This window comes from Agelaius tricolor, unplaced genomic scaffold (assembly GCF_023055355.1).
Source record: "Agelaius tricolor isolate 1412-34295 unplaced genomic scaffold, bAgeTri1.0.p SCAF_8, whole genome shotgun sequence".
Taxonomy (NCBI): domain Eukaryota; kingdom Metazoa; phylum Chordata; class Aves; order Passeriformes; family Icteridae; genus Agelaius; species Agelaius tricolor.
This window is the reverse complement of record NW_027269268.1, coordinates 16,640,237-16,663,912: the sequence shown is the minus strand read 5'-3', so window position 1 is coordinate 16,663,912 and position 23,676 is coordinate 16,640,237. Positions and strand designations below refer to the sequence as shown.

Below are 23,676 nucleotides of genomic sequence, written 5' to 3'. Positions count from 1 at the left end.
CCACCTTCTGTTTTGCTACATTATTTGCTCTTTCACTCTCCCTGTGATAATACTGGAGATGGTAGATAGCACTTCCCAGTCCATATGTGCAATTCCCTCTTCTTGCTGTTTCATTTTCAGACTACTCCTTGGGTTGATTCCCAAGCCAGTCCTCAGGAAGGTCACCAGGGTCTCTCACATCCCCATGTGTCCCTACTGAGGGCTTCCCACTCCTTTACCCTCCTCCCTCTGCCTCCAGCCTCTGCTGTCTTTGCTCAGAAAACTGCTGTGGGGCTGGAAGGCAGTGGGGAGTGGTGAGGGTTCAGCAGGGTGATGATGCAGCCCAAACATTTTTCCCTTTGGATCTTGCCTCAGATTTTGGTTAGTCCTGCAATAGATGCCAGATGCCAAGTCTCTTCATTGAATTGTGTATATAGGGAAACAAAGCTTTTCCTTTCCAGCCTGCTTTAGCTTAACTCCAAAAGAGCAGGAGCAAAACCAGCCATGAACTGCTCTTGCTGTGCAGAGCAGGGCTGGCTGTGTCCATCACTCAGCAGGGCTGCCTGTCTGCACAAGCCATGCTGCTGGCAGGGATGGGTAACTGGGATGTTCAGGGAACAACAGACACAGGATTGTCCAGAGAGTGGCTGGTGAGAGAGGCTGCAGAGCAGTCAGTGCCATGGGTACAACAGCACAGTGCTGGCAGGGCTCACTGGCTGCTCTGCTCTCATACAGGTGTTACCATGGTGGACAGGGATTCTGTTTCTTACCACAGATGCAAAGATTAGGATTTCCAAAATGTAGGTGTGTACAGTCAGGACATTTAAACACCTGTATGATATGCACTCTCATCACACAGATGTGATGCACACAAAAAGAAAAAAAAAAACAAGTGATGCTTCTGTGTGGTGCACAAAAATATGAACTTGGTAGGGATCTGCTGGGAAGTGACACAGTAGTCATGCTGTAGTTTCACATCTGGAGAATGACTTCTCTTTTTCAATAGATGGACTTGAAAAAGGAAAAAAATGGATGTTACAGATTAATAAGACACAGAGACAGATTTTATTTTGAACCAAAAGTTAAAATTTATTTGGAATATCAATATACCCCCAAAAATAAAAATAAAAACTTCCTTTTATGTAATGAAATAGCCATTTGAAAATGGTAAAATAAAGATATTTATCATACTATTCTCTTCTAGTTATTGTACACATATTAAGGTTGTTTTTCTTTTTCTGAATATAAATCTAGCTTGAGCTTTAAGGCTCCAAAAAGCCTAAAGCATGTAGTGGCCCTTTTGAGAAAGCAGATAAGTCAATCAGAGCTGCATTTTTTCAGCAGACAGGCCTGTTTGAAGCTGTCCAGGACTGGACAGAAGGGAGATTTCTCAGGAAGGTCACTGTTTCAGGGAAGTACTATTTTATACCCATTGGGAAATACACTCTAACCCCTCTTCATGCAGCATTTTACATTATGATGTCCTGGGGAGGGCCCTGGTTACCCTTAGCTGTCAAGTTAATGTGCAGATCCAATCTTATTTGTGTTGGTACAGTTGATTCAATTTAAGAAATCAAATCCTACCCTGTGGTGTTTGCTCTGCTAGAAATTAAGTCAGTAACAAGACCCTGGTCCTGCCTTTACCCCTGTAAGCAAAAGCCTGTGTATGGTGCACTGGCTGCAAGGGAGCGTTCATGATAGCAGGATCAGGGACTTGTCCTTTATCTTGCTTTTAATAAAATAAATGGAATGGAAAATGTATTGAAATAAAACAGTGGAAACCCACCAACAATTCTGAGTTACAAATCTTCCCTTGCAGAGGGCTCATTGATGCTGGCCTGGAAAATATGACTGAAGACCCACGTCAGAGCTGAGTAATGCCCTAGATGGTTCATGTCACCACTAAGCAAAAAGAGAATTTAGGTCTTACATCACCCTCTGCAACTGGGCTCAGTGGGCTGAAGCAAAGCTACCCGAAGTCATTGGACATCTCACCAACAATCTCACTTTAAGCAGGCATTGGAACAAGTCTTGAACTTATGCAGTATGGTCTGAAATTGGTTTTGATGTCTTCCTTGATCAAAGTAATCTTCATTACCTTATGTTCTGAGTTTATGGTTTCTATACAAAGATGCTGTACTTCTGCTTCTGGTCCTGAAGTAGGTTATGATAGGCTACGACTCCTAGAGATATTACAGCATTGCACTGCACTGCATTGCACCACTGCATTGCATCTGGCACTGCTTACAAAGGCTGCTGTTTCATGGTCACAAGAATTGGTTTCTTATGCTCTTTGTTGCCTGAAACCACCTGAATGTTGCCTGTACCCTAAGGTACGATTATTTTCAACTAAAATGTCCCAAGTTTTTACTTTCAGATGAAAAAAATAAAGTACACCCAGGACTTGAACAAGTTATCAAACCATGGATGTTCCTCCAAACGAATCCACAGACCCACCTTCGCATTCAGGGAGCAACTGCCTAATTAACTTCTGCAGGAGGGACCCCTACATGGAAGATTTATTCCACCAGCCACCCCATCCTGAGCACCTGGCACTGTGCAGCCCACCCTCCTTCCACATTGCCTTTCCTCATCTTGGAAAGGAGTGAGTGTTCACCCTGGAAATATTTTGTCCTGGGATATGGAATAGATCTCCCTCTGTGTCTCTCCTGCAACTTGTGCACAATATTTCGTTCCTGCTACCTTGCCTGACTCTTTTGAGTGATTCCTTTTTGCACACTTTGGCCCTTATCTTGCAAAAAACCCGAATCATTTTACTGTGAGGTGCTGGTGAGAGGTCTCTTTTGGAGCCAGCTGCTCCTAATTGGGTGTTATCGGTGAGCCCAGACATAAATCATCTGTGACTGAGTTACAGAAGGTCTGTAAGAACTAGGGGTTTCCTTCTCATCACAGGCACAGTTCAAGGAGGCTGCAGAATTATCCAAGTTTTTGTTCTTTCACTAACTAGTTTAAAATATTTTCCTTAAAGTGTTCACTACACAGAAGTAGTTTTAAGGAAGAGCCAAATTCTGCTGGCAGCTGCCTAAGCATAAATCCATACTGACCTTTCTGGTTTTATTTCAGTACATTGGATTATTGCATCAAAACATAAAACACAGATTTTGACCCTGGTAGAGTGACCTCATCAACAGTGGAACTTTCCTGACTTTTAACAGTGGATCCCATAACAGCATTTCTAGCATGTCTCACACTTGGCACAGGTCCTATAATCCTTGGTAAATTTATATAAAGTTTGAGTTCCCCATGGCATGTGTGAACACAATAGAATTACAGATTTCTTTAAAATAATTAGGGAACAAAGAGTTCTGGTACGAGACAGAAAAATCTGAAAATATGACGCCAAGACTCAAGCCAGGGGAAATAAGTAGGACCCAATTAGCTGTTTGTATCTTGTGGCTCAAAGGTTGGAACAGCAGGAGTATTGTTGAGGTGTCATTACATGACAAGCTCAGTGTTTAAGAATTTGCAAGTGGATTAAACATGATGTCTAAATATGATGCATGTATGTTTCACGGGAAGAAAAGTAAGAAAAACAGAGTCAGCTCTATTTTATATTTTTGTCAAATTCTTTAATGCCAGTTAGGCCATTTGGCTCCAGTGGAAAACCTCAGAGGAAAAGCCCACTGGTACAGTAGGGCCATAGGACCTGTGTAAATGTGTGTGCGATGTTCTAATTTCCTGAAGCAAATGGCAGTGTCACAGCCAGCTCCCAGAGTGACAACAAATGCTCCCTAATTTGTCACTGTACCTTACACATGTCTGATCCTGCTGCCACACCCCTACAAGTGTGCTTGTCTGCAGCCCAGTCACCTGCCAGTATGCCCCCTGCATTTGGTGCTCAGCTTCTCCTGCACACCAGGGGTGCATCTGCACTGCCTGCTGAGGAGGTCACTCGGGCTGGTGACTGCACTGGAGCTGCTTCCCAGGCAGCAGGGAAGCTGCAGCAGGGAAGCTGCCTCCCCCACAGCCAGCCTTGTCTGGGAGGGCACTGGGCATGGGAACGGTGCAGAGGTACCCATGAGGGCTTTGGGAGATGGGGAAAGAGCAGGTGAATTTCTTGCTCTGCTGAAATCAGTGTTGGCATTGCCAGCATTGCCATCCAGGACCTAGAAATATGGGGGTTTAATCCTATGCAATTAAGGAAAACAGAGTATGAAAGAGGGTTGATTGTTGTTTGCAACCCACCCTGTTTCATGCCTGTGTTAAAGTTGGGCAGCAAATTCTTGCCATGCTGTGATGTCACTTGCCATCAATAAAGGTTTTGAGTCATGAGCCATAAGCCTCAAATTCACAGGAGATATGCAGGGCTCCTTCCCCTCTGCTCAGATAAAGGCAGTCAGGCACACTGGCTCTGTTCAAAGCACAGCAAAGCCTCCACTGACCTCATAGAGTCCAAGAGGTCTGCTACAGCTTCAGCTCCAGACACTGGACCATTTCCAGCCCCTCTTGCTCTGTCTGAGAGACTTAAGACACATGGGCCTGAGGCTCTAAATGGCACAACAGTGGGCTCCTACTAACACTTCATCAGCTAATTGCAGTTAACTTTTATTTTGCCTTTTCCACTCTTTACTGGTCTTCTTAACCTGCTTTTTAGCCAGGGCAAAATTAAACATGAGGAAAAAGGCTTATTCAGCGTTATAATTATCTACTCCCAAGCTGTATAACAAAATGCTTTACACATTTAATTGGTTTTGTCTAATATTTCCACGTATACAGTAGTCCTATTAATGAGTATCATAGCTTCATTACTGCATATCACATTTTGCGATGGTTTGTACCATAAAATAATGTCAGCACATCAATAACTTAAATAACACAAATGTAAACTCATTTTCTGCTTGTTATAATTATGATTTGAGCCTGAAAAGGCCTTTGATTTGTAAGACCATTCACATAATATGGAATGTAACTTTATTTGTTTTTCTTTTGTATATAATGAGACACCGAAAGCCCTTGTCATCTCTTAACAGGATACTAAAGCAGCTCTGTTTCATGAATGACAGCACAATTAAAGCTAAAAATCATAATTAAAGAAACCCCTTTGTACTGTACAATCTCAAATTAAAGCAAGAAAGATAATGACAATCTTTTGCATTAGCCAGGAAATGTGATTCTCTGCCACTGGGCTGTTTTTTGTTGTTGACAATTCACAGAATGTGTATATGGGTGTAGTTATAGGTGTGTGTATATTCTATGCAGAACAGCAGTCCCTATTTTGTTGATCTAGTTCTTCTAATTGTTTAGTTAAACTACCTAGCTGTTACAATTTAGAATACTACATTAACACATTTAACATCAAGTTTACATACTTGCGTCTTTGAAATACTAGGAACTTTTACACATTTTATTTGGCTTTGTAAGGACTGGAATATCACAGATAATGCAATCTACTTGTCTTTGAAAGAATATGGCTGTTCTCAACTAACTCTCTAAGGTTCAGAGTGAAATACATTTCTGTTTACATCTGTAGCTGACTTCAGAGAAGAAAGAGTGTCTTCTTAAGCGGTCAGTCTGATGTTACAGTACAGATTCTGCAGAGATATATTTATTTAATGAAAGATTACTCTCTCTGGACTTTAGAGTCAAGCTGTTGCAGCAAAATTACTTCATTTAGACTAATTTTTTTCCTACACAAATCTCAAGAAAAACCTGTTCCAGGTATGTTTTGTAGTAGTATCTCCACATGACCAGAGGAGGGCACTTTGAACATCTTTGCACTGCCCAGGAGGCAGATGCAGAAGCACAGTGATACCCAATGTCGCACAGTCCTGCCACCTCTCCCGACTCGGGCAGGCATCCTTGTGTCTGCAAAAACACAGAATCCAGATTGTACCACAGGGCTCTGTTCTGAAACCAGTGGGCAGATAAATCACTCTCTTCTCGCTAACTGCGATTTCTCCCGATTTCCCCCGTTTAATTCGGTGTTGCTGCGGGCTAAATTAAGAGCAATGGATAATTCCTAAAAATCTTGTGAGGGGAGTTGTCTCCCTCTCCTTTCTGAACATCCCTCCGCTATTAGCCCCTGGTAATTTAGCAAATATTGATTGATTTAACCCTCTATGACTTATCCTGCTGCAGAAATTCCTTGCCTTTAACTGAAAAATGCACTTGGAAATGCACTCTCTGAGATATGTATTGCAACAGTGCATCTTTTCACATTAAACTCTTGTAAAAATACTGCTCCTTTCCACCTTCTGAGGGAGGTCACTCTGTATCCCAGATCTGCTGTCCTGGCAGAGTACATAGCAGAGAAATCAATCTCTTCTCTTTTCCATACATAACCACAGTGTGGAGTTCAGCCAGTTTCCATGCAGGAAACATCTTTTTGGGCTTCATTTTGGCTGAAGGTATTAACCTTCTATGGAGAAAATTTTAATTCTGCAATCTTGTTATTATAGACAGATTTTTTTTGTCACCTCTGCTTTTTTTTTTTTTTTTGTTTAATGCAGAGAAATTATTAGAAAGGATTTAGAAACCTTTTTTCTTTTTTTAAATAGAAGTCTGTCCTCCACCTTGGGGAAACACACTGCTTATTTAATGTACTTTTTTCTCCCCCCTTAACATTATTCCATTTCTCTTTTCTTCTTTCTTTTTTTCTTTCTTTTTCTTGAATTTTCTCTTCTTTTCTCCTTCTTTTCTAGAGCAGAGAGGTACAAGAAGGAAGTTGTCTTTCATCAGCAGTCCTTTGAGATAGAGTAGAATTCAGTGAGTCCTCACCATGATAGGATCATAAACTTACTGGGTTAAACCAAGCTAACTTTCCCTAAGCTGCCAAGTTTTAGCTGCACCATACATATATGTGTTTCCTTGTGCCTTTTTTTTTTCTTATAATTTTGTTTTTTCTTGATGACCCTGAGCTATGGCTTCTCGTTTCTACCTCTAGTCAACCTTCCTTTCTTTTCTGGTTTTGCCGATATAGGCCTCAAAGAAAAAATGGCAGAAGAGCACAAAGTAGCTGAGGTACATGAGAGAGGACCAGATGATGTTCTGCACGTGGGAATGGCACTGGCCGTGCTGCATCCAGGAGAAGACCAGGTAATTGATCACGCAACCGATCAGCATCTGAGTGATCTGCGACAGGGTGATGAACATGGCGAACTTGCGCGAGACCCTGAAGCCGGCGGCCCGCAAGGCATAGTAGGAGTACATGACGGCGTGCACTCCGTAGTTCATGGTCATGAACCAGCCCCCGCCAGCCACCATGTCCTTGTAGGAGTACCAAGAGTAAAGTAACACTGTAATGTGATGGTACCAGTGTAAGAAGATGAGCTTCTGCTTCCTAAGAATAATGAATATTGTATCACCTGTAATGAAAACAAAACACACACACACACACCAAAAAAAAAAAAAAAAAAAAAGGGAGGAAATGAAAAACATATCAAACAATTCCATAATTAATGCAGTGCTCTCTTGCCTTCTCTTGCCTTTGCTGCTGCTGGAGTATACACTACTTTAGAGCATGAAATCCACCTCAGATCTAGTTTGGCTCCTAATCCCTATGCAATCTTTAGCAAAGCAATGCATTGACATTTTCCTGTATGGATAACCCCATCTGAAAACTCCGTATGCGTACTTGGTAGCCTTTTGCTGCAAACATTATCCACAAAAGTCTGGGGTGAGGTAGGTGGATGTAGGTGTAGCGTCTCTTACTGTGAGACTGCCCATTATATACTGTGACTGGAAGAGAAATGCAGCTTGACAGAGAGCAGAAAACCTACAGGAAGCAGCACAGTGTTCTCTGGCTCAAATGTCTAAGTGCAAACTGAACCTAGTTAAAATCGGTAGAGCCTTTTGAAATAGTACACAAAAAAGCTGTTGCATATGCAACTTACCATACTGAAAGAGATGCTTCCAAGAGGAAATTTGGGTTGAAACATTCCTTTTCTGCAAATCAATCTTACTATTGTAGACAAGTTAGTACTATTCATCTTTCTTGCTTTTTTTCTTCCATCTGCTTCTCATATTGCAATGAGCATCTCAATTAGATTTATGGATATATATGTATGCTACTTGTTTTCCACTGTTATACACACAGTGTTTCCAAAAGGATCCCTGAGATTTGAACCTGGGGACTTAGTTTGGTGTGTAAGTATCCCAGGAAATCTAAGTCCTGAATATTAGTCATGGATGGAAGCAAAACTGCACTGTCTTCACAAGGTCTGCAATAAACCGTAACACTGCTGTTCGCTTCATTAACTGCATGATGTTGACTCATATTTTAATAAGTAATCATATGTTCAATTTATTGTTGCTGTGCAGTTCTAGCTGATGTTCCCCATTTTTAACAATTAAATTTCTGTGGGTTTGCAACAATTTAAGCAGCAGGAAACCCAGGGATTCTGACACAGCAAGGCAACTGGTGTCTGTCTCATTCTAGTTTTAATGCTGATGAATTGCTGTCCCCTAATTTGCTGAATTAAATTACCTGCTGAAAGGTAAAGTCTCATTTTTGCTGTACACCTGAACACAATGAGAGCTGCAGTCCTTTGGGGTTTAATAAGGACATCCTCTGAAATGAAAGCTGGAGGGCTGCTCCTTTCCATTAAAACAATCCTTTCTTATACTAATAAGCCATGGATGAGAACACATGAAGCCTGACTTTCAAGATGGCTTTCACATGGATATCGTAAGTACCCTTGTCAAGAAACTGCTGGAGAGATATAAGTTTACAAAAATCAAGACTGGAAAAGCTAGGGATATTATGGGAAATTGGTTTCTACTTGGAGGAAGCAGGCAGCCACAGCTTTCATAGTCTAGGGAGGAAGCACCTTACTGCTCATGACTGTACCCCTAGGTGTGTATTGAGGAATAAAAACTGCAGAATGGAGGCAGAGCCTGACTCAAAGCTTCTTGCTGACACAGCTGCTCTAGCCCACCCTCCACTTGTGTAGCCATGGGGTGTTACTGCCAATTATGCCACTCCTATTTGCCTGCAAGTAGCTCAGGAAAAGGTATGGACCAGATTGCTTTTACTTCTTGACTACACTGCTGTGTATAATCACTGCAGTTTATTCCTGGGCTAAAACATGTAGTTTGAGCTTGGTTATGCTTACTCAGTTTTTCTGAGACTTAAATGGGATTTTGACAGTGATGAGACCCTTCTTGTGCTGTCTGCATGGACATTTCTTCCCTCAAAATACACAAATGCATATGAGAGAAAGAGAGAGAGTACTCACCTAGTTCGGGTGCTTTGCTTAGCACGAATGCATATGCCCAGAATTTGCTGACAGGTCCAATGTAAAAACTCTGGTCACACACTGACTGTTTCAGGCCTTTGGTCATCAAAATGTACAGCATGTAAGCACCAGTTCGAACAGCACCGAATATACTTTAAAACAAAAAGAGAAAATTAGGAAAGGTCAGTGGACATTTGAAATCTATATGCCATCACTTCAAACCATTATGAGGAAAAGATCATAACTGTGCTGAAATAATAAGTTTGAGACAGCTTGAAAGTTGAAGAAGCTCTGCTGGCTTCTAGGAAGTTACTCTGAACTCAAACCTGTAAACTGGACTGCAGCCACATCTCCTGGTGCAAGTCTGGAATGCTAACATCAGTGTTTTTTATTTCATTACCACAGGAATGATCCTTCAGCTTTCAGGAGCAGGAAAACATTCTATTTCAGCTCAAATCAACATGTAGAGTTTTGATACTGATGGCTGGGAAAATACAAGAAATGGGTTGATAAAATGTTTTATTAGCAATATAATCAGGACCAATTCACTCTTCTGGTTTCCTCAGAGTTTCCTCTCATCTCTCCCTGTATTTGTTACATCCACAGGAGCCATACCCAGGCACACAGATTTTGATGAGGAATCTCAGTCAGAGCCACTGGTTTGGTGCACGTGCTTGACTTCATCCCTGAACAGGTCATTGCTAACAGAGGAAACAGGTAGTTAAATCAAGCTGTAAACAGCAGATGCACCTTCACCTCATCAAAGTGAGATGCAAGATAACAGTGTTCTGTAAATGGGAAACTTCAACAGATTTGTAACAGTATTAATTACTGCAATTACAGAGGGGATAGGTTGACATCCAGCTTATATCAGGAACAAAGGCTTCTGTCTCACCAGCAAGGAGCTCTGCAGAAGATTTGCCTATTGTTTTATGGCAAGAACATGCCTACCCATTGTCTACTACTGTAGCTTGGAGGCCTCACATAAGTTGTGATGAATACTGGGTGAAGGGAGTAGCTTTCAAAAAGAAATAGAGCAAAGACAGACACAATCTATCTAGGGGTTGAGTATATCTTACTTTATGCCTACATCATACATCCTCATCCCTCTACCCAGCTCCATCTTATTTCCCCTCTAACTTCTTTGTGACCTTGACCTAACCTGGTTCCCACTCTGCCTCACTGTCATTAAATGGCAGCAGGCAAAACAAGCCACCTAAAACTGGTGTATAAATACATGTGGGTAATGCAAGCTACCATTTATGCAAAGTGTGTGAAAGAAGGAACTGTTCTTCTGAAGTTGCAGGTTCTCTGTTACTTGCCATTTTCTTGCAAAATCAGTATTCTGTAAAAAGCTGCCGTTTTAAATCATCAGGCAGCCTCAAAAGCTGAGTTTGATGGCAGTTTTTATGCTTCTTGGTCAGACTAGATGGTTCTAGCAAGCCTACTGCACATTAAAACTGCTACTTAACTTACATATAATATGCACTGAGTATTCAGATTTCCAAATCTGCAGCATTGCTACACCCAGTAAAATCTGCCTGCTGCTAAGGAACAATGCAGCTTGCTCTGCCCTGTCCACTGCATGGAACCTGCAGCCCAGTGGAGTGCCACAGTGCCTGCTGCTCTTTGGGCTGTCAGTGGCATGCATCACAGATGGGGCTCTGCAGCCAGGTCATACCCACAAAGGTATGCTGCATCCTGGCTCCTGCACCATTACCTTCTGATGCCTGAGGTTTCACTGCACCATCAAGAAATTCAGACGACTGTGAGCACTTACAAAGCTACTATTATTATCTGCTATTTGCACAGTGGTATTTGCTCATTGGGTCTGCTGCCAGATGAGTCCTCTTGTGCTATGTGCAAGTAAAAAATCACCCTGCTGTGGCTTCCAGGTGTGCTGAAGAAGTTTAGCTGAGTCTGGGTTTCCCATTAGCATTGCCCAAAGCAATGCACACATTCCCAGGCTTAGGCAAGAGAGCCACTGCAGTCTCCCATGTTCACCCACCCCTGCATGCAGAGGAGACAGTGCAGAGCTCTGAGCATCCACACAGCTCACAGTGCATCCTCTCTCCATATAGGGTGGTTTCCACCCAGAAATGTTCTCTCAGCACACTTTTCTCATGTCTTTCAGGCATTGGTTATTTAAACTCAGCAGAGTGCCAAAACCTGCAGGAGGAGTTTTGAAATGAGGTGCAACTCATTCTGTGTCTTCTCTTTGGTGTTTAAAGCTTGCCTTTTTTTTTTTTTTTTCTTCTCAGCAACTGCATTTCTCATTCCCAGAAGAAGACCGGAGATCCTGATAGAGATGTGATCTGATCACTTCCTGAGGCAGTGAACTCCTCAGGCTAGCCAGGGCATGCTGCTGCCTGCTCCTATGTTTTGGGTGGTTGCAAAACTGGGTGGAGGAAGATCAGGCAGAATACCTAATGATACACTGGTTTCTCCCATTAGCAAGTATCTCAGTGCTGACATTAAAATGGGGGGAGAAAAGGAAATTTTAAATAATGAAATCAAATAGCTGCAAGCAATATGTCTTTCTCTATAAAGAAGCTGTATTGCTTTTCTAAAAAATTGTTTGCTACTAAAGAAAATTCTGTGCCATGAACACAAATGCAAATGAGAAGAACACTTGTTGGAGCAGCAGGCAAACAATGATCTAACTGTGATTTGGTATGGACACCCAGGGATCTAACTCAGACTGCTAACAGAGACACAGAGTCTCTGCCTGGGGGGCATTACAGTGTCCCTTTGCTTTCCATTTAGCAGATACTGCAGAGCTCTCCTTGGAGCACACACACACACACACACACACACACACACACACACACACACTCTCACACACTTTTCTACAATTCTTCAGGATGGTGGCATCCTTTAGTTCCATGACTCTAGAAGTGACCCCAATTACAGCTCTACATAGTGTGAGTCAAACTAATCTGTATTTTTTTTCTCAATAGAAACCAAGTTACATTTTCACATAATTCACCAAGGAAGGCTTGATGCAAAGAAGGATAGCAAACTCCAAGTAACTGATTTGATTACCTAAATAGACACTATGAGCAGGTAGAAGCTTTTGAGAAGTGCTGCATGCCAAAACACTGCCTTGCCAACAAGTATCTGCCACTCCAGACTGAAAAAGATCTAATGCATGCCTACAAATGTGTCTTGGAGCCAGAGAAATAAGCCTGCTTTCTGTGCCTCTGCCACTTAATCTTGTTTGTTCTGTAAGGTAAAATCAACCAACAAATTTGTATCTTGCAAAGACATGATGTGCAGCAGAGTGATGACATTGCTTACTCAGTAAATCACTTCTGCTTCATCCTGTCCTTGCCCTGCTCTCTGCTGTAGCTTTTGTGAGGTATTGAAATGAACTGCTTACCAAAGCAGTCTGTCTGGTAGGAATCATCTGCAGGGATTTTCAAAATAAGGTAGCAGTGAATTACTGTACAATTACAGTCTGTACAATTACAACTAGAGAGACTGGGTTATGTGCATCATCTAATGCAGCTTTCTTATCTACTCAGGCTCAGAGTGCCCTACATTCTCCTCCCTTCAGGCAGTGACTTCTCTGGTAAGTTAAAAAATGCCCAATTGATATTTTAGTCTCCATAGTATTATCAAAATATATCCATGAGTAAAATACAAACAAATATTTCACTGTCTCAAAACACTGACCCTGGCTGCATGCCAGATGCCCACTAAAGCTGCTCTATCAATCTCCTCCACAACTGGACAGGGGAGAGAAAATATATCAAAAGGTTCCTGAGCTGGGATAAAGGCAAAAAGAGATCATTTACCAGTTATCATCAAGGGCAAAACAGAGTCAACTTGGGGAAATTCCTTTATCACCAATCAAAATGAGAAATAAAAGCTAAATCTTAAAAACACTCCCCATCTTCTCTTCTTCCTGGGTTTAGCTTTACTCCTGAATTCTCTACCTCTTCTTCCCCAGTGGCGAGGGAGGAGAGGGATGAGGAATGGTCCTCCTGATACCAAAACCTGGCCACAGAAATCCAGTACTCAGAGGACCTCAAAACACATCCCATGTATGGGTTATGTGCAGAATTAAGAAGGGCTGGAGAGCTGGCTGGAGAGGTGGGTAGACAATGCAGGTGTTATTGTATGAAGACTATTGCTACTTTCTCCTGTCTCCATGCTACCTGCCAGCATGGAGTGAAGTGTGTTTTTGTCAAAAGCCCACGAGAGTAGCAGGTACCTCAAGCCTTCAGTCCAACCCCAGATGGCATTGCAGCAGGCTCAGCTCCTCCTCACAGTGGAGGTCACTGCACATTTTTGCTAGGGCTGCTTTCTATGGAGACACATCCCTGCACTTGGCTCCTGACACTTCTGGATACTCCACTCTAGGATCAACACTGCAGAACTGAGCAGGGAATGTGACTTGCAAATAAGAACAAATTTAGAAGCGCAGCACGAAGTACAGCAACATGTCCTAAAGGATAATCACAGAGAGGAAAGTCTCTGCTCTGGATTTAAAAAAACTTAACCAAACAAACCATGCAAACTGTATATGCAGTGCCCAGCTGGTTCAACCAGTCTCTGAGGTGTTGGACTACTGTGTGCTGTGGGTGTGCTGGGCTAGTCCAGCAGTGACCCAGCCAGCTCCCACAGGTCCAGCTCCAGCTCCCAGCCTTAGGCCCAGCTGGAAAAGAGAAAAAATATTAATTCTGCCCCCACCTGCTGTCATGGTGACTTACAGGAGTTCTGGCAGGTAGTCTGTGCCCTGGAAGCACATGGCTATGGCAAAAAGCACAACGTCCCCCTTTGTGGAAGCCACATCGAGCAGACAGCGTCCTGGGAAAGCAGCTGAGATGACCACACTGACTGCAGCCTGCTTGTACCACAACAGCAAGAAAAGCTGGGAAGCAGGTTCTTTAGTTGTTTGTTGACTCTTTCTCCTTTTTTTTTTTTTTATTTAATTTTAGCATGTGAAATATTTACAGAGGCAGCACTCTGAAATGTCTAAAGGGCAGCAGGTGAAGAATGTGGAGCTTCCTACATCTTCCTCCATGAAAAATCAAACCATGTTCACCTTCCTGTTCTGGTCAGCAGCAGTACCTTGGCAGTCATTCAGAGCTTTCCTTCTGCTGCTGAAGAGTTATAACATAATAAAATGGCCTTTCTGTGCCCTTCTGATTTAAATCCCACAATCCTCAGGAAAGAGGAAGGAGTTGCACTGCTTCAGCACAGGAGTGTGGGAAGTACAGTGACCCCTCAGTCTGTCAGTTCCAAGCAGCAAGACAGTCCTAAAAGCACACCTGGAGGCAGCAGTATCTGTACAAAGGGGCAGCAGAGTCCTTCTGTGCTTAGCCAAGCAACAGAACACACACAAACTATGAACCAATGCTGGGAAAATGCAGGGAGGAAGCACATATCAGAAACAACTCTCTGAAAAGAAATGAAGCTTCATAAAACACCGCTGAAGTCCCCAGCTGGACAGTAGTCAAAAGAGTAAAGAAACTCAGGAACTCCTGGTATTACCAAGCACCATGTACCAAGGTGGGTGCATCTCCGTGTCAAAGAACACCTCATGTCATTCAGTTGTTCCCTTGCTGTGCTTTTAACTCATTTCTAAAAACAAGTTTGCATTTTCAACGTGAGTGGTAGGTTTGTTTTGCAGTTCTCTGGAAGTACTTATAGTTTTTCTTCTCTGCCTGGTAAGGGAGAGCTTCTTTCCAATCACTCACTTATTCTGCAATCTCACAGTACCAGCCCATCAAAGATGTGCATCACAAAAATAACACAGCAGACAGGGCTAGGTGACAGACTTAAGAAACTGACAGATTTTGTTGCTGGAAATTAAGCTTTTTGTAGGAGATTTCTATTAGTCTCCCATAAGACCCTGCTTTGGCCATGTGAGAAATACCAGTAGTTTTGGCTGACTCAATAGACACTGGGGCACCTCCAGAGGATGCTGGCATTGAACGGGGCACTTGCCAACCAGCAGAGGAAAGGGTTTTTCTCAAGTTTTGTATTATTTTTTCCTCGGTGACTAGAGATAAAGTTGGCAGACCAGTGCTGGGAAATGGCCTATTCCAGGGAGGAAGGAGATGACAGTTCCTACCTAGCAAACAGGGCAATTCTGGGAATGTGCATTTGTATGGCAACCACATTGTGCATTCTGAGTTCTGGGAATATGCATTTGTATGGCAACCACACACTAAATATATATTTACAGCTGTACTGTAGAAAGATAAACCTAAACTATTACCTGTGTAGACAGGTGGGGTAGTCAGATCACAGTGTGCTTGCTGTATTGCTATTGCTGTGGTGATTATACTATCAGCCCAGTGGGAAAGATGGAAGATTTAATGAACCATTGGCCTGCTCCTAATCTAAAATCTGTCTTTATATTTTGTGGTAGTTTCAGGTCCCCTAGGAGCAGAGTACTCTGTGAAACTGCTAATCTTAATGGCAAAAAGAGAAGGCAGTCAAATGAAATTTTAGAATTTTAGCTGTTAAATCAGAATGCTTATGGGAGTCTGTCCTCATCATCTGCAAAAAAAAAAAAAAAGGAACTGCATTTTTTTCAGTTCTCCCAGGATGTGGCTATAGAGCGACTAGCTTCTTTTTAAAGTTGAGCAATACCAAAAGGGAATGTCCAGGTTAAAGCATTTATCTGGGTAATGACAAATGAGGAAAGGATACACTACAATCTGGTTTGAGCTGACCAGACTTATGGACCAACACCCTACTGACTTTTACTGGTGCCTGGGTGTTTATTCAAAGATTATTGTTCTAAAAACTTTTGTGGGCAGATGTGCCAGCCTGTTTCAAGGCTGGGAAATAAATTAGGACCACAAGAGTAGCCTCCTTAAGAGTCTTTCTGACAGAGACAGCATTCCTTCCTCCACTGATAAGGGATGGTCACACACCAACCTTCCAGTGTACTGAAGCAAAGGACAAGTGAGAAGTATGTTTCCTGGCTAATTAAGTTTCCTTAAACTTTTGTTGTGTCCATGGGCACATGTTTACAGGTATCACTGAGAGAATGTGGGTTCTGTGAGCCCCACTTTCTGGGGGATTGACGTGTGCAGGAACACGGCAAAGGGGCAACACAACCCATGAGAATTTGCAATTGTTTTGATCTGATTTCTGATATCCAAGCTGCTCTTGGGTGTTTGTGGATTGGTTAGATTTCATTGTAGGTGTTCCTCCCCTTCTTTTTTTTTTTTTAATGAATCACCTCTTATGTCTTGTTATGACTTTTTTCCACTAATGGACATATTTGTCCACATCTGGCCAGCTCTGCAGGGGGAAGGGAGGAGCAGCACGAACTTCACTGGACAATGTGCAATATGTGACGGTGCAGTACTTAAAAAAAAAAAAAAATTGGATTTTCCAGAGGGGAAAATATCTTGGAACAAAAAATCTATGGAACAAATCTTCTAAAAGAAAGAATGATTCAATTATGCCCACAAAAATCTTAATATATAGTGTCACGAAAAGGTTGTCAGACCACCTAAATGTGGTCTCAGATGTGACTCCTGTCGTAGTTTGTCTTGATGGTATTCAATAAAATTTAGGTCACATAAATTCCATGAACTGCTGTAAGTCCTGGATCTTCCTGTATTTAAACTGGGGTAGAAATTATATGGTTTCTTTAGACTTACCTTTGACTGCAAAATCATGATATTTGTACTGTATGGTGGAAAGCCGATCATTAAGCACAAATTAAATGTGACCAATGACTGAAAGCTATCATTTGACTGTTGTTCCACGTAGTGACCTACGTGGCATTAATGGCTCTTATTTTGATTTCACAGAGTTAATGAGATCTGTTGTTAAGTTACTGCAAAATAATGAGTCCTCGAAAATCACAAAAAACAGCCTAGAAAATGATCTGGCACCCAACATCCTAAAAGGTCAATGTGACACAAGGGCAGTCTATATGAAATATTAATTTGTATTAATAACTGACTAGAAGAACCAGCTTTGTAAGTGTGTGCCTAGTTATTAAAAATATTTTGCTAGGTTTGTGGGAGAGCTTTTAACTTTCCAAACAAAATTAATCAGTCTCTTGGTCCGTGAAGGATACACAGCAATATAGTACTCACAAAAGTCTGAAAAGAATGGTACTGAGTATGGATTTGGTCACTCTTAACTCTAAATGTAATATTTTTGAGGTGTTTTATAAGCATTTAAAAGATAGGACTTCTTAACAGTGAGTTATGTAGAAATCCTAGAGAGACACTTGTTCAAATCACAGCTGCTGAACTCAGCCCAACTGTTATTTTGTAAGAAATGGCAAACAAAATGAATGCAATTAGGCTGTTGTTTCATCGTCTTTCAACATTTCCAAAGGGCTTTCAAGCAATGCCAAGGTTAGTGATGAAGAGGGAGACCTGATCCTGCAGAAAGACTGTTGTTTTAAGACATTTGTAAAGCACTTCTCTGTTTTACCTCCTAGAACTGATCCGATACCTCCCCAGAAGGCTCTGCCTCCTTACTGAATCCACTTCAGATGAAAAGAGCATCTCATTTCTCTCCACAGAGCAGACCTTTCTCTGCCATTCCAAAATCTTGGTCTTCTCTGCTTTCCAACAGCCAAGACCTACCACCTCCAGCCTGGGCTGTCCCAGAGTTACCAACCTAAATAATATTCAGGCCAGCAACTGCTTTAGGTCAGACAGTCCTGCGTGAAGAACTGCTAGGTACAAAGCTGTTCATGAGCTGGGGTCTATTCAGGTAACTTCCTTCAGACTTCTGTCTGTGTTGACATCTCCAAGGCCTTTAACATTTTATGTAGGAATTCCTCACAGAACTTTATGAACTTTACTTATGAGATAGCCTTGTAAGGTAGTTAAGCATAAAACCCATTTCAAAGAGAGGTGAGGCAAACTGAATTTTACTTGTCCTGTCAAAAATCTGTATCCGAGTTGGGACAAGAAATGATGTGCAACTTCATGAGTCCAAGGCTGTGGATTGAATCCCTGTATGGGCCATTTACTTAAGAGTTAGACTTGATGACCCTTGTGGATTTCTCCCAGTTCAGGTTATTCTGTGAATCTGTGAGCTGTGGTTCATTGCCCTACCCATGAGGTCTGTTTGATGTAAGGAGAAAGAGGTCTGACCTCACTCTGTATCACTGAAAACAGTATAGCTGAAATAACAGTAAACACACTCCACTAGGAGGAATTTTCTTCAGAGTCCTTTGACCTACTGCAGATTTTCTTTTAACTTTTTGAAGTTGCTCTCTAAACCTTCAAGTCCAGAGTCCTTCATGTTAATTACTCAAGGTACACCTATACCTTTCAAGATAAACAGTTTATAGACATAAAAGCTATTGGCACACCTCTTAACAACACTTCATTGCTTGTACATTTGATATTTTGGCAGCACACTTTCAAGATCTAAAAATACAGAGTGCTGTGCAGAGACACACAGTGCAAATTTACAAAGCTGTGCTGTCCTAGAAACACCCAACAGCTGAAAACATTCTGACCTAGCCTGAACACCAGATGTGCCTTCCACAGAGGTAGTCAGGCCCCTGCCTTCCCTCTGTTTTCCCTTAGGAAAGGACATTAGGCAAACACCAGGGTAGATTTGGCCTGACACAGCTGGACAGAAGTGACAGAGAATGTGAACCTACGAAATGAGTTTCAAGAGTTTCCGTGCTTCTACCTCTTCCCCACTGTCACACCTCCTGAGTTTGCACAGCACCAGACTGCAGCAACTGACCTTAACTGTAGCAGAAAATACTTGGATTTTCTCCCTTATGGAAGTTTTGCAGCTGTTTTAACTACTGTCATTGTTTTGCACCACTCAGCTCCAGAATAAAATCAGGTATGGATCAGAATCCATGATGGGGTGCTTAACTGCTTGTGACATGAGCAGATACACAAGTGAGGTGGAAAATTCAATGCCAATATTCTTAAAAACTCCTGTTCTCCTTTACTTATGCCTTCAATTGATAAAACTACAAAAATGGAGTTTTAATCCTATTCATCAGCAATAGAGTCTGTGGAAAATCCATTTCTAAAAGACTTCTATCCAGCCAAATCTATGAAGGAAATGCTTGAAGACACAACCATTGAGTCAACTATGGACAAAACCAGAACCCTAAACTTTCACTGTAAAATGAAAAAATCTGATTATTTCAATCTCAGTCTTTCAGAGGACTGCAATGCTTCTTTTTGTATGTCTGGGATTTAGGACTATTGTAACATTACAGAGCACCTAAGCTGAACTCCCTTCTGCTCTACATTGTTTGCATTTCACTGGGAAAAAAAATCACACTGGCTATAATTTTCTCACATTTTCCTTTAAGAAAAGTAATTTTGGGCACGGATGTGAAAAAATGTTACCAAGTTTTCTCTGGTGCTGATGAACTATGGTACTATTTACATGCTCATTCTATATCTAGCAATTTTAGTGTAAAACTGTCAAAACAAAGAAGGAAGTTTTTGCCACTATATTTTACCCCTCGTTAACTGTGTGTAGACAACACCTTATTAACTGTGTTTAGACAACCATGTGCTCAGTTACTACAATTCAGTTGCTGCAGATAATTAAAAGCACAGGAACAACTCCCTCATGCCTGTGTCCTCCAAGGCCTAGCCTATATATAAAATAATTTGTGACTATAATTTATTCTCTTACAACAGGCAGGAAAAAGAAAAAATAATGGAATAAGCACCCTGGTTCCAAGATACACTTTTTTCTTATGGTGACTGAACACCTTTAAAAGCACTTTTCCAAAAATTAACGTAACAGTCATTTAACAGCACTTATGTTAATCTCATTCTTTAAAAAGAAGACAGTACCCATCCTCTTCATCCCGTGTGTCTCAAAGGCTACAAGGTATCTATAAAATGACTAAATCATTATAATTAAGAGCACTATTTTCACAAATGTTTCTGACTAGAAAATGTCTTTAACTTCCTAAACTGCCTGAGAGCTTGCAATGACTAATGCCTTTGTTCCCACTTGCAATTTTACCTCTCCAGCTGAGAGCGGAGAGGGAACGCACTATTAGAAAATGTTGGCTTTCCTTGGGGAGGTGAATGTGTTACTAGCAATGGGCACTCTCTGTGGCTGCTCTCTGCTCTAAGCTCCTGTACCCTTGTACCCCACAGTGAGCTCCAGCCCTCTCCTGCTGCAGCTCTCCAGCCCCTCCACCCAGCCCACAAGCAGATGCTGCCTGCAGTGTCTTGCTGCCCACCCCGCTGTGCTGCTCTTGCTGGCTCCATGGCCATGCCATGTACCTGGACTGGTGAATGATGCAGCTAAAACAGTCTCTCCTCCAGTTCTTAATGACATGATTTCATTGCTCTCATTCATTGTGGGGAAAACAAAGACTGGGAAGGGTAGGAGCTTTTCCAGCCAGCCTTGGCACTAGAGAGTTCAAATGTGCCGGGCTCTGAGCAGCTCTCTGCTCTAGGAAGTCACTGAAAAGGAACTCAAGACAGGGTTGGAATCTCTGCTGGATCTTGTTTTAAATATGCTCCTTTAACAAGGTGACAGAAAATCCCAGGAGTGACTCGGAAGCTCAGAAATATACAGGCTACAGTTGAGAGCACAGCAGGAACTGTACCAATGCTGTATTAGGTACCATTATGTTTATTACAGACTCTTATCTCTATAATCCACTGCTCTGAATAACAGAAATGGGTCCCTCCAAAACATACACAAATGAAAAGGCATGAACACACCAAGAACTTAACAAGCTTCAACAGTGAAACCTTCCTTCTGATGTTTTGCAGCCCAGTTGCTCCTCAGCCTCTGCCCCTGACCATTTCCTAACTGGGAAGGAGAACAAGTCAATCTTGCAGTTCACCCACACAGTCCTCCTTTATCAGACTTGTAGGGTGAAGGAGACTCATTTAGGGCGAAGTCCAAGCCACAGTAGTTAAAAAAAAAAAAAAGGTAGGAATAGGGGAAGATGAGGAATAACACTTTTTTACAGAATGGTGCTTTCTTATCCTAAAACCTGCTGGTTAGCAGCACTGGAAGTGTTTTATAATGAGGTTCTCTGGCTTTCAGAACCATGTGTGTGAGCACAACTTGTGCTGATCTTTGCAGTTATCATCAGTCTTCTTGGCAGAAAATTTCTTGTTGCATAAACTCACACATAGTTTGAGGTTTGGGCTCAGTCCTATCAAAATCCAAAGCAAATTTGAGAGAATTCCCCTTCCATTTCTAAAAAAGACCCCTACCACTGAACCAAGCACACAAGCCTTGCTTTTCAGACCTGTCTACTGTAGTGATCCAGATGCATTTCTAGAAAGCTTTGCAATGCAAATCAATTGAGTTTTCAGGTGGGACCAAAATCTGAAGTCAGGCCAGCTCAGACTGATTTAGAAATTGGGCAAATATTTTACAGGGCTCCAAGAAATAATATATCATGTGTACAGCTATACAGACCCATAAGCATATGCATGCACGCCTGGGTGGTGTTAGGATCCCATGTGATAAATTTTGGGGAAGGTAACGAGGTCTATCAAAGTGATGGCTCGCTCTGTGGTTTCCAAGTGAGGGCAGATACTGTGCATCCCGCATCAGCTTTTTTTTTCTTCTTGCAATAAATTCCTCAGTATGGGGCCACTCCCTTCAGCTCTTCCCTCTTGTAGGCAGATTTCTTAGTCACAACTCACCTGGCTCCCCAAACCATTTCTTTGTCCTTTTTATTGACAAAACTGGAAGGAAAGCCAGACCTAACTTATTTCTTTCCCTCCTCAGGGACCTCATTAAGCATACCAAGGAGTGACATCTCTGCAGGGCTCCCAATCAATGGACACTGTCATCTGGAGATTTTAAATACATTAACAGCAGAGGAAAATCCATCTGACTCTCCCCTGCTAAAGTGGCAAACTCAACAATTCTGCCAATTGCTGCAACTACTATTTCTAAGGCTTATTTGTATGTGTGGATAAAAATCAATCTACCACAGGTACCTTCCAGTCTCTCCTCATGGAGCCTGAATAAATGTAGTTTGATTCTCCAGATATGCCTTCCTTACGATTTGGAATAGCTATATTCAGGCAATCCCAAGAGCAGAGCACAAAACCAAAAACTCAATAAGTGAAGCTTTGTGAGCTGGTGGAAGAACTTGCACTGCCTAAAAAGCACAGCTGAAAAAAAAAAAGCTGGGGCGTAGATCCCTACCAGTAGTCTGTGCAACAGAGGGGAAGATCACTGGCAAAAGTGAAGAGAGTTATTCTAGCATGGAGAGCCTTACCCAGAGCACTCAGCAGCTGTGCAAGGCCAGCTGGGTTTTGGCAGAGATAAGCAGGGAGCAGTGGTCAGGCTGAAGGGCAGCTGCACACAATCATTGCCCGGGGAACACCAGAGGGACACTCTTGTACCCACACACTGCCACAAATCACATAACTCTTTTCTTACAGAGAATGAAAAATAATTTTCCAGCTCTAACCATGCATCCTTGCATCTCCTCTGATTTCCAAAGAGTTAGTTATAAGCTAATCAATAGTAATTACCTATCACCTGGTTTTACCCCATTCAGTGTGCTGCTACCTGACATTGCTTCCTGGTGACCTAGCACATGGAGGGTGGGAACTTGCAGGAACAGTATTTCCTGAATAAAGTTGTTACTTCTTGAGCAATACCATCAGTAAATAATAAGTGGACTTTGCTGTAGCTAAAATTCTCTGGCACCCTGTGAAGGCTGCATAATCAGTGAGATATTTTTCTTCCAAGAAGTATTTCCTAGTTCTTGGATATTTATTTCAACAAGTTTGGACTGTGGCTCAATTACTAGAAAGGAAAAAAAAAAAAAAATCAATTTTCTACTTAAGCCTCATGTTTGGTGCAAAATCTCATAGGAATTAAGGAGTCCATCTGAGGATTTCTAAAGTAGCCCATGAGGATTCATAAGCACAGTGTGCCTCTTAAGCAGTCCTTAATGAATGCATCAGGGGCATTTGCACTTGTTCCTGTGTTGTTACTGAAAATTATTCTCAGCATCCAACATCATCTCAAGGCAATCTTAGAGTAAGTACAGAATTGCAGTGATTTAAATGATAATCCAAAAAAGTGGCATTATCTAGTTCTGCAGGATAAATTAAAGATACTTACAGGATCAAAAGTATCAAGTTGGCAGAGTAACTGTCATGTATAGCACTGAAATTTATGTATTCAGGAGTTTGAAATTATCCTATGCAAATAAAGCCAAACAGTAATAAAGTAAAAGATTTAGCAAAGAATCAAGCCAACCAATGAAGCCAGCTATCAGTAAAGCTGTAAAACTGGCAGATAACAAAGTAAGAAAAATCTAAGTTACAGGGAAACACTAGCATTTGACAGAATAAAGGAGGCTTAAAGAAGCTAGAAGTTATAATACAATTGTAATGAGCTGCTCAGATCCATAATTTAATACCAATTGCTGGCCTGGAGCCACTGATCTTCTTTTTTATTCTGTCCTCAGTGGGGTGATGCTCCTGCAAGCACCTAAAGAAGTTCACATCTCAGGGATTTGCCTACAGCTGGCAAATAATTTATTTTTCTTTTAAATTCAACA

General features: G+C 41.8%; 1 protein-coding gene across 2 annotated transcripts in view; it reads right to left on the bottom strand.

The window, feature by feature from the left end:
- Positions 1-1,042: 1,042 nt before the first annotated feature.
- The window catches only part of ELOVL6 (ELOVL fatty acid elongase 6), a 79,132-nt gene continuing 56,498 nt past the window's right edge, over positions 1,043-23,676 (bottom strand). For both annotated transcript variants that reach the window (XM_071431753.1, XM_071431755.1), the window contains 2 exons: positions 9,177-9,328; positions 1,043-7,304 (listed from right to left, as the gene is read on the bottom strand). In XM_071431753.1, the coding sequence (XP_071287854.1) occupies positions 6,880-7,304; positions 9,177-9,328 (577 nt within the window). In that variant the 3' untranslated portion in view covers positions 1,043-6,879. The remainder of the gene's footprint in view (positions 7,305-9,176; positions 9,329-23,676) is intronic.